Genomic DNA, 18,864 nt, shown 5'->3' on the forward strand with positions numbered 1-18,864 from the left:
TGGTGGTGGAGAGTTAGTTTTCAGGCTGGAGGCCTGTGAGCAGCAGTGTTCCACAGGGGTCAGTATTGGGTCCACTTTTGTTTGTCATTTTTATAAGTGACTTGGATGAGAATGTAGGATTAGTAAGTTTGTGGAGGGCATCAACATTGGTGGTGTAGTGACAGTGAAGAAGGTTATCTAAGATTACAAAGGGATTTTGATCAATTGAGTCAGTGGCTGAGGAGTTGCAGATGAAGTTTAATTTGGGTAAATGCAAGGAATTGCATTTTAGTAAATCAAACAAGAGCAGGTTTTATACAGTTAATAGTAGGGTCCTGGGTAGTATTGTAAAACAGAGACACCTAGGGGTTCAGGTACATGATTCTTCAAAATTCTTTGTGTTACAGGTAGACAGGGTGGTTAAGAAGACATTTAGCACACTTGCCTTCATTGCTTAGATCTTTGAGTATAAGAATTGGGACATTATGTTGAGGTTGTACAGGACATTGGTGAGGTGTCTTCTGGAGTACTGTGTGCAGTTCTGGTCACCCTGCTGTAGGAAAGGTAATATTAAATTGGAGAGGGTTCAGAATAGATTTAACAGGATGCTGCTGGGAATGGAGGGCTTGAGTTATAGAAATAGGCTGGATGGGTTGGGACTTTTTCACTGAAGCATGGAAGGTTGTGGGGCAACCTTAAAGAGATCTATAACATCATGAGGGGCATAGATAAGGTGAATAGCAATGGTCTTTTCCCGAGGGTGAAAGTTCAAAGCTAAGTGGCATATTTTTACATGAGAGGAGAATGTTTTAAATGGTTTAAAAAGGACCTGAGCAACCTTTTTGCACAGAGAGTGGTTCATGAGTGAAATAAATTGCCAGACGAAGTGGAGGATACAGGTACAGTTACAACTTTTAAATATATTTAGATAAGTACATGAATAGGAAAGGTTTGGAGGGATATGGGCCAAATGCAGGCAAGTGGCGTAAGTTTAGTTTGGGAACATATTTGGCATGGACTTCTTGGGCTGAAGGATCTGTTTCCAGCCTGTATGACTGTATGAGAATTGGGGAGATTGGTACGATAACAGACATAGACAAGGTTTGCATAAATGTTTGTAGCTTAGGTACATACCTATAACTATGACAGCAGAGATCGAGTAAGTGTAAAGTATCAAAGAGCAGATGGTGTCACATTGGCACAGGGGGGTACGATATTGACATTCTTCCTACATTGTTGGACATTCCTCCAGCCAGCTCAGACTGCAATGATCCAGATGGCAATCTCAGACCAGGCTGCTATGGACTGGCGTTGGGACCTTCTCAACTGTGCCCAGGGAAGACGATGTCCCATACGTGCCCAAAGGTGTGAGGTGGCTAGTTAGTGAGATGCTTTTGGTAAGAGTCAGCAAGAAAGATCACTGGAACTTGCAGTGAGAATCCCTCCAAAAATCCCAACACAATTCACACTTAGCAAAACAAAAATAAGATTCAGCCCTACAGAATAGGTGGCCTTTTTTGAACCATTTGGCTTATATTTTTAAACCAAAAGAGAAATTCAGTTGTTGGGCAAAATTCAATCCATGATCTCAGTGACTGAGAGAATCTTTTTAGAGTCATAGAGATGTACAGCATGGAAACAGACTGTTCGGTCCAAACCATCCATGCTGACCAGATATCCCAGCCCAATCTAGTCCCACCTGCCAGTACACTGCCCATATCCCTCCAAATCCTTACTATTCATATAGCCATCCAAATGCCTCTTAAATGTTGCAATTGTACCAGCCTCCACTACTTCCTCTGGCAGCTTATTCCATACACGTACCACCCTCTGTGTGAAAAAGTTGCCCTTTTTCTTTCCCCTCTCACCCTAAACCTGGTGTCAGTGGAGGAGCATTTTGGGGCCAGCGACCATAATTCTATTAGATTTAAAATAGTGATGGAAAAGGATAGACCAGATCTAAAAGTTGAAGTTCTAAATTGGAGAAAGGCCAATTTTGACGGTATTAGGCAAGAACTTTCGAAAGCTGATTGGAGGCAGATGTTCACAGGTAAAGGGATGGCTGGAAAATGGGAAGCCTTCAGAAATGAGATAACAAGAATCCAGAGAAAGTATATTCCTGTTGGGGTGAAAGGGAAGGCTGGTAGGTATAGGGAATGCTGGATGACTAAAGAAACTGAGAGTTTGGTTAAGAAAAAGAAGGAAGCATATGTCAGGTGTAGACAGGATAGATCGAGTGAATCCTTAGAAGAGTATAAAGGAAGTAGGAGTATACTTAAGAGGGAAATCAGGAAGGCAAAACAGGGATATGAGATAGCTTTGGCAAGTAGAATTAAGGAGAATCCAAAGGGTTTTAACAAATATATTAAGGACAAGAGGGTAACTAGGGAGAGAATAGGGCCCCTCAAAGATCAGCAAGGCGGCCTTTGTGTGGAGCCACAGAAAATGGGGAAGATACTAAATGAATATTTTGCATCAGTATTTACTGTGGAAGAGGATATGGAAGAAATAGACTGTAGGGAAATAGATGGTGACATCTTGCAAAATGTCCAGATTACAGAGGAGGAAGTGCTGGATGTCTTGAAACAGTTAAAGGTGGATAAATCCCCAGTACCTGATCAGGTGTACCCGAGAACTCTGTGGGAAGTGAGAGAAGTGAATGCTGGGCCTCATGCTGAGATATTTGTATCATCGATAGTCACAGGTGAGGTGCCGGAAGAATGGACATTGGTAAATGTGGTGCCACTGTTTACGAAGGGCAGTGAAGACAAGCCAGGGAACTATAGACCGGTGAGCCTGTCCTTGGTGGTGGGCAAGTTGTTGGAGGGAATCCTGAGGGACAAGATGTACATGCATTTGGAAAGGCAAGGACTGATTCGGGATAGTCAACATTGCTTTGTGCGTGGGAAATCATGTCTCACAAACTTGATTGACTTTTTTGAAGAAGTAACAAAGAAGATTGATGAAGGCAAGGAGTACATGTGATCTATATGGACTTCAGTAAGGCGTTCGATAAGGTTCCCCATGGGAGACTGATTAGCAAGGTAAGATCTTATGGAATACTAGCCATTTGGATACAGAACTGGCTCAAAGGTAGAAGACAGAGGGTAGTGGTGGAGGGTTGTTTTTCAGACTGGAGGCCGGTCCTTTACTTTTTGTCATAGATTAAATGATTTGGATGCAAGCATGAGAGGTACAGTTAGAAAGTTTGCAGATGACACCAAAATTGGAGGTGTAGTGGACAGCGAAGAGGATTACCTCAGATTACAACAGGATCTGGACCAGATGGGCCAATGAACTGAGAAATGGCAGATGGAGTTTAATTCAGATAAATGCGAGGTGGTGCATTTTGGGAAAGTAAATCTTAGCAGGACTTATACACTTAATGGTCAGGTCCTAGGGAATGTTGCTGAACAAAGAGACCTTGGAGTGGAGGTTCATAGCTCCTTGAAAGTGGAGTCGCAGGTAGATAGGATAGTGAAGAAGGTGTTTGGTATGCTTTCCTTTATTGATCAGAGTATTGAGTACAGGAGTTGGGAGGTCGTGTTGCGGCTGTACAGGACATTGGTTAAGCCACTGTTGGAATATTGCATGCAATTCTGGTCTCCTTCCTATCGGAAAGATGTTGTGAAACTTGAAAGGGTTCAGAAAAGATTTACAAGGATGTTGCCAGGGTTGGAAGATCTGAGCTACCGGGAGAGGCTGAACAGGCGGGAGCTGTTTACCCTGGAGCGTCAGAGGCTGAGGGGTGACTTTATAGAGGTTTACAAAATTATAAGGGGCATGGATAGGATAAATAGACAAAGTCTTTTCCCTGAGGACCCAGCAACAATCCTTGTGGCACTCCACTGGTCACAGGCTGCCAGTCTGAAAAACAACCCTCCACCACCACCCTCTGTCTTCTACCTTTGAGCCAGTTCTGTATTCAAATGGCTAGTTCTACCTGTATTCCTTGAGATCTAACCTTGCTAATCAGTCTCCCATGGGGAACCTTGTCAAATGCCCAACTGAAGTCCATGTAGATCACATCTACTGCTCTGCCCTCATCAATCCTTTGTTACTTCCTCAAAAAACTCAATCAAGTTTGTGAGACATGATTTCCCACGTACAAAAACATGTTGACTATCCCGAGTCAGTCCTTGCCTTTTCTTTGGGGCAGCATGATGGCTCAGTGGTTAGCACTGCTGCCTCACAGCAGCAGGGACCCAGGTTCAATTTCCACCTCGGGCAACTGTCTGTGTGGAGTTTGCACGTTCTCCCCATGTCAGTGTGGGTTTCCTCCGGGTGCTCCGGTTTCCTCCCACAGTCCAAAGATGTGCAGGTTAGGTGAATTGGCCATGCTAAATTGCCCGTAGTGTTAGGTGCAGGGGTAAATGTAGTGGAATGGGTGTGGGTGGGTTGCTCTTCGGAGGGTCGGTGTGGAGTTGGTGGGCCGAAGGGCTTTGTTCCACAGTATAGGGAATCTAATCTAATCTAATCAAATACATGTACATCCTGTCCCTCAGGATTTCCTCCAACAACTTGCCCACCACCAAAGTCAGGCTCACTGGATAGTTTCCTGGCTTGTCCTTACCACCCTTCTTAAACAGTGGCACCACATTTGCAAACCTCCAATCTTCCAGCACCTCACCTGTGACTATCGATGATACAAATATCTCAGCAAGAGGCCCAGCAATCACTTCTCTAGCCTCCCACAGAGTTCTAGGGTACACCTGATCAGGTCCTGAGGATTTATTCACTTTTATGTGTTTCAAGACATCCAGCACTTCCTCCTCTGTAATCTGGACATTTTGCAAGATGTCACCATTATTTCCCTACAGTTCATATCTTCCATATCCTTTTCCACAATAAATACTATTGCAAAATACTCATTTAGTATCTCCCCCATTTTCTGCTGCTCCACACAAAGGCCGCTTTGCTGATCTTTGAGGGGCCCTATTCTCTCCCTAGTTACCCTTTTGTCCTTAATGTATTTGTAAAACCTCTTTGGATTCTCCTTAATTCTATTTGCCAAAGCGATCTCATGTCCCCTTTTTACCCTCCTGATTTCCCTCTTAAGTATACTCCTACTTCCTTTGTACTCTTCTAAGGATTCACTCGATCTATCTTCTTTTTCTTAACCAAACCCTCAATTTCTTTAGTCATCCAGCATTCCCTATACCCACCAGTCTTTCCTTTCACCCTAACAGGAATATACTTTCTCTGGATTCTTGTTATCTCATTTCTGAAGGTTTCCCATTTTCCAGCCATCCCTTTATCTGCGAACATCTGCCCCCAATCAGCTTTCGAAAGTTCTTGCCTAATACCGTCAAAATTGGCCTTTCTCCAATTTAGAACTTCAACTTTTAGATCTGGTCTATCCTTTTCCATCACTATTTTAAATCTAATAGAATTATGGTCGCTGGCCCCAAAGTGCTCCCCCACTGACACCTCAGTCACCTGCCCTGCGTTATTTTCCAATATTGGCAAGCTTTGCACCTTCTCTAGTAGGTACATCGAATATACTGAATCAGAAAATCATCTTGTACACGCTTAACAAATTCCTCTCCATCTAAACCCTTAACACTGTGGCAGTCCCAGTCTATGTTTGGAAAATTAAAATCCCCTACTATAACCACCCTACTTTTCTTACAGATAGCTGAGATCTCCTTACAAGCTTGTTTCTCAATTTCCCTCTGACTATTAGGGGGTGTATGATACAATCCCAATAATGTGATCATCCCTTTTTCATTTCTCAGTTCCACCCAAACAACTTCCCTGGAAGTATTTCCGGGAATATCCTCCCTCAGCACTGTTATAATGCTATCCCTTATCAAAAATGCTACTCCCCCTCCTCTCTTGCCTCCCTTTCTATCCTTCCTGTAGCATTTGTACCTTGGAAAATTAAGCTGCCAGTCCTGCCCATCTTTCAGCCACATTTCTGTAACTGCTATGATATCCCAGTCCCATGTTCCTAACCATGCCCTGAGTTCATCTGCCTTCCCCGTTAGGCCCCTTGCATTGAAATAAATGCAGTTTAATTTATTAGTCCTATCTTGTCCCTGCCTGCCCTGACTGTTTGACTCGCTTCTGTTCTCAACTGTACCAGTCTCAGATTGATCTCTTTCCTCACTATCTCCCTAGGTCCCAACCCCCCACCTTAACTAGTTTAAATCCTCCCGAGCAACTCAAGCAAATCCCCCTGCTAGTATATTAGTCCCCTTCCAATTTAGGTGCAATCCGTCCTTCTTGTATAGGTCATTTCTACCCCAAAAGAGGTTCCAATGATCCAAAAATGTGAATCCTTCTCCCATACACCAGCTCCTCAGCCATGCATTCATCTGCTCTATCCTCCTATTTCTGCCCTCACTAGCTCATAGCATTGGGAGTTATCCAGATATTACTACTCTTGAGGACCTCCTTTTAAAATTTCAGCCTAACTCTCTGTAATGTCCCTTCAGAATCTCAACCTTTTCCCTTCCTATGTCGTTGGTTTCAATGTGGACAATGACCTCTTGCTGGCCTCTCTCTCCCGTGAGAATATTCTGCACCATCTCTAAAACATCCTTGATCCTGGCACCAGGGAAGCAACAAACCATTCTGCTTTTTCGCTGCTAGCCACAGAAACATCTGTCTGTACCTTGAACTAGAGAATCCCCTAACACAACTGATCTCTTGGAACCCGACGGACCCCTCGTTGCATTAGAGCCAGTCTCAATACCAGAAACTTGGTTGTTCATGTTATGTTCCCATAAGAATCTATTACCTCCTAAATTTTCCAAAACAGCATACCTGTTTGAAATGGGTGTGTCCACAAAAGACTCCTGCACTAGCTGCCTACCTCTCTTACCTTTCCTGGAGTTAACCCATCTATGTGAGTGTATCTGAGACTTTCTCTCCTTCCTATACCTGCCATCCATCACAAACTGTTGCTGTTGCAAATTCCTCATTGCTTCTAACTGTCTCTCAAACCGATCCATTTGATCTGATAAGATTCACAGCCAGCAGCATTTATGGCAGATATTATCCGCAGTAACGCTTAAACTCTCTTTACACTCCCACATCTGACATGAAGTGCATATCACTCTATTAAAGGCCATTTTTGCTCCTTCACAATCTACAGACCCAGAAAATAACACCGTCTTACTCCTCTACAAACACAGCCCCAGGTTAAATTAATAGTTATGGCTTATATTTTAATTTTTATCAAGAGACATATCTCCAAAAACATATAATCAAGAAATAACCTACTCTACTCACTACTGCAGACTTGAAGCCTTTTTAATGGATTTTTAACTGTCTAGCAAGATGTTGTGGTTATGGAGATTTTAAAGGATAATTTAGTTAGTGATTGTAATTGTAGTCACTTGTGAAAAATTGTCAGATTTTATTCAGTCCAAGAGGACTTTGAGGAAACATCAAAGATAGTTGTGACACGGTTGATGCGCAGAGGAAACCAAAATGTCAATAAAGCAGGAGTCAACATTGTCTACTACATATGATTGTTCAAAGTATGGTTAAAAGCAACACCACATGTACAGTGATTGTCCAGCAGGATGAACTAGGTGCTTTGGATCTTGTTAGTATGGAAATTGTGGAGTTCTGTAAGAAGTGACAACTTCATCACCATCCAAACACTGGAGGAGTCATACAAAAGGAAAGTGTTGAGGAAAAAAAAGTATATAAATCAAACAGTCAAGAAAATGTTGAAGATATCAAATGTACGAAACAAAAGATGAAGACGACATTTCTCGTTGAGGTTAACAAGAGCCTACACAGATTCTGGATTATCGACTTGAAGGTACAAGGGTTTGACATGTTTCTGACAGCTTCCTGTGGATGATACCTGTGAAAATCCAACCTGCAGATTTAATACGCAGGCACATACTTTCAGGTGTGTTGCTAAGTTACTCCACAAGTCAGTCACAAAGGAGATGTCAGTGAGACACTCTACATGCTGAAGGATCCAAATACTTTAAAATGAAGCAAAAGAAATGTATGCAGTTTGGACTCTTGGAGAGGGTGGATGCAATACTCTGAATCAAAATCAGGAGAGATTTTCAAATAAAATCTCAAGCTATTCAGAGGTTGAGGCAAAGTAAAGCAGGAATACTACATAACTCTGCAAGAAGCCCATCTGCTTGTGCAGGGAAAATTCCTCATCTGATAGTGGAAAAAATTGACATCTCAGTCAGACAACATAATAGAAAGTGGGGTGTCAGTGACAGAATGGACACAGTGATGCTCAGGGCTCGTAACTGTTTCCAAAACAAATGAAGAATTATGTGAAACTCAGTTAAACAGAAGAGTTAAAATATAAACTCATCCTATTTTGTCAGTTGACAGTTTGGCCAAATTGGTAAGAATTGGTTCTTTATTCAACTAGGTGCAAACAGAGCTGAAAAATGTGTTGCTGGAAAAGCACAGCAGGTCAGGCAGCATCAAAGGAGCAGGAGAATCAATGTTTTGGGCATAAGCCCTTCTTCAGGCTCCTGCTCTTTGGATGCTGCCTAACCTGCTGCGCTTTTCCAGCCACACATTTTTCAGCTCCGATCTTCAGCATCTGCAATCCTCACTTTCTCCTAGGTGCAAACAGTGACTTCTGGCAGTTACTCCTAAACCACAAGTCAGGATTGTTGACTATATTCATTATTTGTATTAGTATTGCTTCACTGGTCATTCTGCACCAGAATATTTTCAACTTTGAATGTCATGCATTCTGAGAGGAAGTAGGGAACCATTTGCCACATGGAACTATCTTAGTGCATGGCAAAAGATAAAAGAACATGATAAAAGAAGAGTTGGGGCACTATAGAATTCCAGCCTTACACTAAGCCAGAAATGTTGTATTTTGAGAATGACAGTCCATTTTGGGACACATACTTTAATCCAAGAACAATGCTTCACTGCGGATCCAAGGAAACTGAGGGCTATAAGTGAATTTCCAGCACTGAAGTATGCAAATAATTTACAACACTTCTTAGACTTTGTGAATCAAGAGGGAAAGTTTATCCCTAATTTAGCTAATCTCACTCAACTCATACAAGAGCTTTTGGAAAAGAAAAAGCCAATAGTGTATTGGAGTTAGGAGCAGTCTGCAGGATTTAAAAGGATTCATGAGAAGCTCTGATGTTTTAGTTTATTGTAATCCAGACTCATTTCCTAGAGTAGCCATGGGTGAATTATTCATAGGACTAAGAGCAGATCTTATCCAGGTACAAACTGATGGAGCAAGGAAACTGGTAGTTTTCAGGTTGAGATGGAAATTGAACAGAAGTACACTATTATTGAAAAAGAAGTAAATGTATTTGCATGAGATGTGAAAAGTTTGCAGACTACCTCATGAGATTGAAATTGCTGGTTCAGATGGTCCATAAGCCTTTGATGATGTTATTAGGATCACATGAACATAAAAGAAATCAGAAGAATACCACTACAAATTCAAAGATTCAGTCTTCAACTGATTAGATATGAGCACATCATAGTGTATGCTTCAGGCATAGCACGTGGAACATCTGGTATATTTTAAAGGGCAGTTATAGATGAAGCAGTGAAGAAAGATTATAGAAGACAGAAGAACTGGAGTCTTATTCTTCAGCAATAACCATCATAGGTATATGGAGGATAGTGGGTTAGTGTAGGTTAGGTGGGCTTTGATCGGCGCAACATCGAGGGCCGAAGGGCCTGTACTACGCTGTATTCTTCTATGTTCTATGTTCTATTCTGCAGGCAACTGTGTGAAAATACAAAGAAATTTGTGCTTCTTGAAAATCAGATGAAGAAAGCACATAGGTCAGGCAATGCTGTCAGCAAAGGTGGTTGAATTACACTCCTACGGATCAGGCACTGAAAAGGTTTCATGAGCAAGAACAGCACTTAATGGTTGTGGAAGACTTGTCAGTCTACGACTGTAGTTCAGCTACACTGAAGTCAATTAAGTTAGAGATTCTACAAAGACTCCAAGTGAGACATTTAAGGTTCAAAAAGTTCAGATCAAGTGTCTAACAATCTGGATGGTGGGCAGACCTTTCTGGAAAAATAGAAAACTTCATCTTGTCATGTCATATATGTATTAGAAATGGCCAAGTGTCTAAAGTGCCATAAATTGAGTCAAAATTTCCAGAAAGGATGTGGGAAAGGCTATTATCAGGTTTGTTCACCTTCAAGGGATGATTTATTTAGTTGTTATTAACTACAATTCAAGATGAATTGAAGCAGCAAGATTTCTTTCAGCCACAGCAGACTCAGTGAGTGGGGCACTGGAAAGGATTGCTGCAATGCACAGTTTCCCAGAAGGACTAATATTGAACAGTGGACCTCAATTTATGAGTGAGGAATTCAGAAAGTTCACTTTCGAGGCAGGTATCAGCCAGGTGACATGTTCTCCCCTTCACCTTTAGTCAAACAGAGAAGTTGAGAGAGTGGTCAAAACCATAAAGTTACTGGTTACAAAGATACAGGGTGAGGATCAGCTATATTCAGTTACAGAGCAATGTTCAATGATTGTAATCGTGATGTTAATGATTACAATGGCTATATAAATAACAAAAAAAATTTAACTACTAGAATTATGTAATACCAAAGAAGAAAGAAACTTGGGAAGAGCTGTAGTTTAATGGAATATTTAAAATAGGATGATGTAACCAGTAGTCGAGAGTGTGGTGCTGGAAAAGCACAGCAGGTCAGGCAGCATCCGAGGAGCAGGAGAATGGACGTTTCGGGCACAAGCCCTTCATCAGTAATGGTGTAACCAGTACTCTGGCAGATTGGAAGAAGATATTAAACTCAAAGAAGCTTGTAGAGAGAGAGCTTAAATGATGCACTAGGGAGTTCTTCTAGTATTTTGTAAGATCCAATGTACAGCTGTTAATAAAAGATTCTTACTGTACTTTAGGTATGGAAGAGCCTTATTTAAAGATAAAGAGCCAACGGTCTCAGGCACATTGAATGTGTAGACCCCCACAGCCCAGATATACTACTGAGAAGTACCCTGGTAGCAATATAAGCCTAAAACATATAAGAAAGTAAAATTTCTTCCATCTTCAGTAACATGTAACTCATCCAAAACCCTGCTGCCTGCATCCTATCCAACACCATGCCTGTTTCACATCACCTCCTGCTGTTCTCACACTCAATCTATGAGCTTTCAATCCCCAAAAATCCTAAATTTAAAATGTCATTGTTTCATTTAAATCTGGTTATGGTCTCACATCCTAATTCCTCCATCCATCTGATCATTGTCTCCATTGAACATCCTGCACATGCTTGACCCTCACCCAATCAGATTTTTCCCACCACCAGGACCATTAATTTGGCCAAATCCATTGTCTGGACTTCTTTCATTCCCTAAATCCATTTCTTTCCATGATTTCAAAACCTCTTAAATCACATATAAGACCAAGCTTTTGTCTTTTTGCTTTAATATTTTGCCTTTCTGGCTCGTCATACTTTTATTTTACTACTTTGAAGTGTCTTTGGACATTTTTCCACATTAAAGTTACTGTATCTTTGCAGGATGTTAAATTAACAGAAGCTCTGTCAATGTTGGATCTGTTTTTGGTGATGAACTGCAATGTATTTTAAACCCCTTAAGAGAAGTATTTTTCTTGTAAATTCCCTTCAGGCTATGTTTATTAGAGCATTCTTACTTTGGTGATAGTTTAGTTTTAGGTGGGTAATTTACTGGGATTTTGGTACAGAGCTGTTGAAAATACTTTCAATATAGATTTTAAAAAAATGTATACTTCTATTTCTTCATCAAAATCTGTCATCTGTGACGAGTGTAGAAGAAGATCTCTTTTGATTCATGACAGGTCCATTCCACAGTCATCTGGAGAATTTCTACAATCTGCTTAACCCTTTCTGCAGCTAACTGCATGTGACCTTGATGTGATTTCCCTCAGGGATCGGCTGACAGTAAAACATCTGCTGATGCGTTGAGGATTGAAAGTACATTGTACAATGTTGCAATCGGAAAAGTCTTGCATTTATATAGTACCTGTAATAACCTTAAGATGTTGCAAAGCACTTTCCAGCATAGAAGTACATCTATTGATGTATAGTCACTGTCATATTGTAGGAGTTTGCACAGCCTCCTTTTTTTTAGTAATATTGACCAGAATACCAGTGATCATGCCCCTTCTCTTGCCCAAAATTCTGTCACATTATTTTCCACAACTCATTCAAAAGATGGCACCCTTGACAGTGCAGTACTTCCTGTTATTATGGATGAGCATCAGTGTCGCAAGTTCAATACATTATAAGCACTTTACAATACAGCATTCTCATTATACATGTTGCTGTAACAAGCGCCAAAGAGAATTCAGCCCTGGGCATTTTTAACCAGTGCTGCGCCAGTGGGAATACACCAAGCAGACAGTAGGGGCAATTCTGTGGTTGCTGATACTCCATGTGACTAGCAGCACTTGAGAGGAATCTTGTCTTGGAAAATCACAGTCAATCCCACCGACCACTTCCTGAAAAGGTTTACCTATGAAGGAGACTTCCCGCTAGTAGTGCTGGATTGTAGAATCACCTTTAGTTCCATTTTCGTACCTTTGGCAACTGTATAGCCGTGCTTTTGTTACTATAATGAATGGAGGTGCCATGTTCCCATTCAAACTTCCCTGCAACTTTCCAGCCATTTTCCCTCCTACCTACATGTCATTTGGTAAAGTGTGGTATGTCTGTATGAATGCAGTATTGTCCAAACAGGCTGACATGTTAGTTAGAATGCCATGTATATGTGTGAACCAATCAAAACATCAATTGTTTGAAGAATAAATTCTCAAGCAAGCTTACCTTACCACCACCTTCTCCAGGGCCCTTGATGGGTAACAAATACTGGCTGAGTCAGCGATGTCCATGTTCAGTGAGTGAATAACACTAAAAGAAAAGCTCAGGCTAAAAATAGGAACTACTTTGATGAAGCACAAATTTATTAGGATGTGAGAGATTGTTTCTAAGTATACAATAATGATTAAAAGCTTGGATAGTAAATTTAATTGAATACTTAATATATCCAACAGCTTTGGGAAAGTTACATTTATTTGAGAAAACCCCTCATGTTTCTCATCATTATTTATGAACATATGTAGGGCCAGATTGAAGGATCCCGTAAGAGGGGACTAGGCAATGGGCAGAACAACATATTCACAGGGAAGGCAGTGGCTGTCATTCCTGCGAGTGGGAAGTCCGATCCCACGTACAGCACATGGACTGCAGAGATTCAAGAAGGCAGCTGACTTCCACCTCAAGGGCAACCAGGGACAGATTAAAAATGCTGGCCCAGCCAGAGACACCCACATTCCACAAGCAAATAAAAGAAGGTTTAAGTCAACAGGAGGAATGGGCTGCTGCAGAGGCACCATTCTGTGGGTTTCTGAAGCTCATTAGCAAGCCATTTAAAAGCAATTATTAGTGATTTCATCAGGATTTAGTGGTGGCTTTGGATAGCATGGGCTTTGTGTGCCTCCTGAAGATCTCTCAGAAACCCTGTAAGGTTTGCCAGTGAATTCCTTTTTCAAAAGGCAACCAACCAGCCCATCCATCTAATACATTCCCCACCCCCACACCCCACACACACCCCACACACACCCAGCACACACCCAACACACACCCAACACACACACACACACACACACAGCTTTGACCCATTCCCTGCAATACCAAACCTGCTGTCACCTATCAAGTGGTCTGGTTCCTGAATGATCCTAGGCCTTTGATGGGTGTATTACCATCCACAGCCACTCCCCTTTGATGGTGCTGACAGACAATTGGATGCTGTCTACCTTTAATTGGTTGGCAGTTCTTGGTGCCATCAGGTTTCTAAATCGCAGGGAAGACCTGACGATGGCCACCTAAATCAGAACTCCTTCATGTAAACAATAGGAGCTTTCTGACAGTTCTCCATATGGTGGGAAGGACCCACATTAAGGTCATAAAATCCAGCTCATAGTTCAATAAGTTCAACTTATTGATTGACAGAGACTTCAATGTAATGGCACAGTGAAATTTTTCCTTGAGAGGTTTTAGGTCTCTTATCTGGCTGGTTCTCTTTAGGACTGTATTCTACCTGGGTACAATCTAATAGTTAAGGTAATCCTTGCAATGAATCTATATATATACAAACTAATTAATAGTGAATTTTCTGCAGAGTCTTAGCTCAAATGGATTGGCTGCTTTCTTTGCTTTCAGCAATATAAATGCAATCGCTCTGTCTCTCTTTTCCTTCTCTGCTTCTTTACCTTTTGCAGGAATTCACCATTTTGGCTGTAAGTACAAATTTGTGTGCTACCTGATACGTTACCTCTGCCACCTTCACCTCTTCCTTTCAGATCTGGTCCAATATTCTCTACCAACATACTGCCCCTCCACCCCCACCTCTTGCACATTTCCCCCTCCATCATCCCTTCCCCCATTCTCCCAGCATATATTTCTTTCCTTTATACTCCTATCTTGATGCCCCACACTCAACCTGTTATCAGCCCATAAGTAACCATCCAGCACTTAATCACAGGTGCCCCCTTCCCTTCCCCATATCTTCATGTCCTTCATCTGTCCCAACATAACTGGTTTTTGAAATGACTTAGTTGGCTTGTGACCTCAAATCCTGAAATAAAGAAATATCCAACTAGAAAGCATTATTCTTTCATGTAGGCACGTGTATTGTATATGTTCAGCATATAATTCATTATAGTTGTCCAGCTGAACAGTAACTGGAAGTGGAAATAGAATGTTCCCCTTGTTTTTACTAATGCTGTTGAACCCCAGCACCCCACATTCTATTCCTCTTACTGTAGAATGCTCTACTTCTTTCCTCTACTATTTTCCCTCCCACTTTTACCTGGCCTAGCTGATGCAGTTCTGAAACTCAGCGGGATTTTCCGTTGTGCTTGATCTAACCATGTGGTTGCAAGGTACGAATAAAACATGGTTCTGTCAAGCACCATGGAGCGTCACGTCTGCCTTCTACAGCATGTCAAGCTACAAACAATAGGAGTGTCTAGGGAGAGGCAGTGTGCCGTACGTCTGTGATCAAAGGCCAATAAAGCTCAGGATGGTAGTTCTACCGACAGGGGCTTTGAGAGCTAGAGACCAATTTGATGATATTTGTGTTGAGGTCATTGCTGATTTGAATTTTTCTTATGATAAAGTGGATAAAACGACAGACAAGGTTAAATGTAAGAAGAAATAAAAACAAGTGAAAAAACAAATGTAATGAATGTAGCAGATGTGTTACTGTGGATCTGGAAGTGTTTAGTCTTTGGAATTCCACTCACTATTTCAAATGAATGGCTCAGGTGGGAGCACTAAATTGAATTAGATATGGCTTAGCAACATTATGAGCTAGCTACAGGAATAGTGAAAAGGCCATTAGTTTTGTAATAGAAATTGCATCAGAAGGAGCCTGCATTGAAAGGTTAACCTGTAAATATTACACCTACTCTTTTGGATCTTGTCTTTACTGTGTGATAAAGTTCAAGATCCAGCTATAGTATTTTAGTTTTGCTTTTTGTATGGTCTTTGTAAAATCTACCCAAGATTTCCCTGTCTTGCTTTTAATTGAGTCTCTTTGTGTATTTCCACTTCTCCTGTTAAAATGTCTGCTTTTCAGTCTGCTGATGTGAATAATCTGCATATTTTGACTCAAATAATCTGCAGGCACAGAGGATTACAGATCCAAACTCAGCGGAGACTGCTTCCTGGATCTTGCTTGCCCTGAAAAGTGTCGATGTGAGGGAACCACAGTGGACTGCTCCAATCAAAGACTTGCGAAAATTCCTGATCACATCCCTCAGTACACTGCAGAGTTGTAAGTTGGCAGAGCAAGCTTACTTCTCATCACTCATGTGCCTAGTCTTTCTAATCTACACTTTGTTAGTGAAATAAAAGACTAGCTTTTATTTAGAAAATCACTTCAGACATCCCTTGCACTGAAAGAAAGAGGGAACTCTCATGGGAGATGGATTGTCAGTTGCCACATGATCATTAGAAAAAAAAGGGGAAAATTAATTGCCTAGATGTCTGTTAGCAACTGTGCTGATGTTGGCTAAGCTTTGTAGATGCAATAGAATTTAAAAAGTAGTGACCATGTCTTTTGTCAGAGGGTGATCTTGTTAACCATAAACCATTATTTTCTGTTTATCATATGTGCATAAGGTGTCAAGTCATTAAAAACTGAATGAAGTTTTATGTCTACGTTATTGAGAGACATTAAATAATATGGAAACCAATTTCTTGGTTTGGCCCTTGTGACTCAGAGCTGGATGCTATGGGTCTTGTTTGGGAGTTGATGTACTGAGGAGAAAGTGAGGACTGCAGATGCTGGAGATCAGAGCTGAAAATGTGTTGCTGGAAAAGTGCAGCAGGTCAGGCAGCATCCAAGGAACAGGCAAATCGACGTTTCGGGCATCAGCCCTTCTTCAGGACTGAGGAAAGTGTGTCCAGCAGGCTAAGATAAAAGGTAGGGAGGAGGGACTTGGGGGAGGGGCGTTGGAAATCCGATAGGTGGAAGGAGGTCAAGGTGAGGGTGATAGGCCGGAGTGGGGTTTGGGCGGAGAGGTCAGGAAGAAGATTGCATGTTAGGAAGGCGGTGCTGAGTTCGAGGGATTTGACTGAGACAAGGTGGGGGGAGGGGAAATGAGGAAACTGGAGAAATCTGAGTTCATCCCTTGTGGTTGGAGGGTTCCTAGGCGGAAGATGAGGCACTCTTCCTCCAACCGTCGTGTTGCTATGGTCTGGCGATGGAGGAGTCCAAGGACCTGCATGTCTTTGGTGGAGTGGGAGGGGGAGTTGAAGTGTTGAGCTACGGGGTGGTTGGGTTGGTTGGTCCGGGTGTCCCAGAGGTGTTCTCTGAAACGTTCCGCAAGTAGGCGGCCTGTCTCCCCAATATAGAGGAGGCCACATCGGGTGCAGCGGATGCAATAGATGATGTGTGTGGAGGTGCAGGTGAATTTGTGGCGGATATGGAAGTATCCCTTGGGGCCTTGGAGGGAAGTAAGGGGGAAGGTTTGGGCGCAAGTTTTGCATTTCTTGCGGTTGCAGGGGAAGGTGCCGGGAGTGGAGGTTGAGTTGGTGGGGGGTGTGGACCTGACGAGGGAGTCACGGAGGGAGTGGTCTTTTTGGAACGCTGATAGGGGAGGGAAGGGAAATATATCCCTGGTGGTGGGGTCCGTTTGGAGGTGGCTTTCCCTTCCTTTCCCGCTGTACCAACCAGTACGCTTCCACTGACACCCTCCTTCAACTGACTGAACTGGTCCTCACCCTGAACAACTTCTCTTTCCAATCCTCCCACTTCCTCCAAACCAAAGGAGTAGCCATGGGCAGCCGCATGGGCCCCAGCTATGCCTGCCTCTTCGTAGGATATGTGGAACAGTCCATCTTCCGCAGCTACACTGGCACCACCCCCTCCTTTTCCTCCGCTACATCGATGACAGTATTGGCGCTGCCTCGTGCTCCCATGAGGAGGTTGAACAGTTCATCCACTTTACCAACACCTTCCACCCTGACCTCATTCACCTGGACCGTCTCAGACTCCTCCCTCCCCTTCCTAGACCATTCCATTTCTATCTCGGGCGACCGAATCAACACGGACATTTACTATAAACCGACCGACTCCCACAACTACCTAGACTATACCTCCTCCCACCCTGCCCCCTGTAAAAACGCCATCCCATATTCCCAATTCCTTTGTCTCCACCGCATCTGCTCCCAGCAGGACCAGTTCCAAAACCGTACAACCCAGGTGGCCTCCTTCTTCAAGGACCGCAATTTCCCCCCAGATGTGGTCGACGATGCCCTCCACCGCATCTCTTCCACTTCCCGCTCCTCCGCCCTTGAGCCCCGCCCCTCCAACCACCACCAGGACAGAACCCCACTGGTCCTCACCTACCACCCCACCAACCTCCATGTACAGCGTATCATCCGCCGTCATTTCCTCCACCTCCAAACGGACCCCACCACCAGGGATATATTTCCCTTCCCTCCCCTATCAGCGTTCCAAAAAGACCACTCCCTCCGTGACTCCCTCGTCAGGTCCACACCCCCCACCAACCCAACCTCCACTCCCGGCACCTTCCCCTGCAACCGCAAGAAATGCAAAACTTGCGCCCAAACCTTCCCCCTTACTTCCCTCCAAGGCCCCAAGGGATACTTCCATATCCGCCACAAATTCACCTGCACCTCCACACACATCATCTATTGCATCCGCTGCACCCGATGTGGCCTCATCTATATTGGGGAGACAGGCCGCCTACTTGCTGAACGTTTCAGAGAACACCTCTGGGACACCCGGACCAACCAACCCAACCACCCCGTAGCTCAACACTTCAACTCCCCCTCCCACTCCACCAAGGACATGCAGGTCCTTGGACTCCTCCATCGCCAGACCAAAGCAACACCTCATCTTTCGCCTAGGAACCCTCCAACCACAAGGGATGAACTCGGATTTCTCCAGTTTCCTCATTTCCCCTCCCCCCACCTTGTCTCAGTCAAATCCCGTGAACTCAGCACCGCCTTCCTAACCTGCAATCTTCTTCCTGATCTCTCTGCCCCCACCCCACTCCGGCCTATCACCCCACTCCAGCCTATCACCCTCACCTTGACCTCCTTCCACCTATCACATTTCCAACGCCCCTCCCCCAAGTCCCTCCTCCCTACCTTTTATCTTAGCCTGCTGGACACACTTTCCTCATTCCTGAAGAAGGGCTTATGCCCGAAACGTCGACTCTCCTGTTCCTTTGATGCTGCCTGACCTGCTGCGCTTTTCCAGCAACACATTTTCAGCAGTTGATGTACTGAGAATAGTTCACCATTGTATAAGCTGCAATGACAGCATTGGCCAGTGTGTAACCCACATGGAAAGCATGCCCAACGTGTAATCCACAGGGATAGCATATGAAATGA

General features: G+C 43.2%; 1 protein-coding gene across 7 annotated transcripts in view; it reads left to right on the plus strand.

The window, feature by feature from the left end:
* slit2 (slit homolog 2 (Drosophila)) overlaps positions 1-18,864 on the plus strand; it is a 461,089-nt gene that overhangs the window by 322,259 nt on the left and 119,966 nt on the right. For 4 of the 7 annotated variants that reach the window (XM_072561962.1, XM_072562035.1, XM_072561986.1 and 1 more), the window contains one exon: positions 15,622-15,772. In XM_072561962.1, coding sequence (XP_072418063.1) covers positions 15,622-15,772 — 151 coding nt within the window. Of the gene's footprint in view, positions 1-14,213; positions 14,232-15,621; positions 15,773-18,864 lie in introns of all 7 variants that reach the window. The other 3 variants (XM_072562078.1, XM_072561956.1, XM_072561971.1) reach the window with 1 other exon arrangement.

The sequence above is a fragment of the Chiloscyllium punctatum genome, chromosome 1 (assembly GCF_047496795.1).
Source record: "Chiloscyllium punctatum isolate Juve2018m chromosome 1, sChiPun1.3, whole genome shotgun sequence".
NCBI classification, from domain to species: domain Eukaryota; kingdom Metazoa; phylum Chordata; class Chondrichthyes; order Orectolobiformes; family Hemiscylliidae; genus Chiloscyllium; species Chiloscyllium punctatum.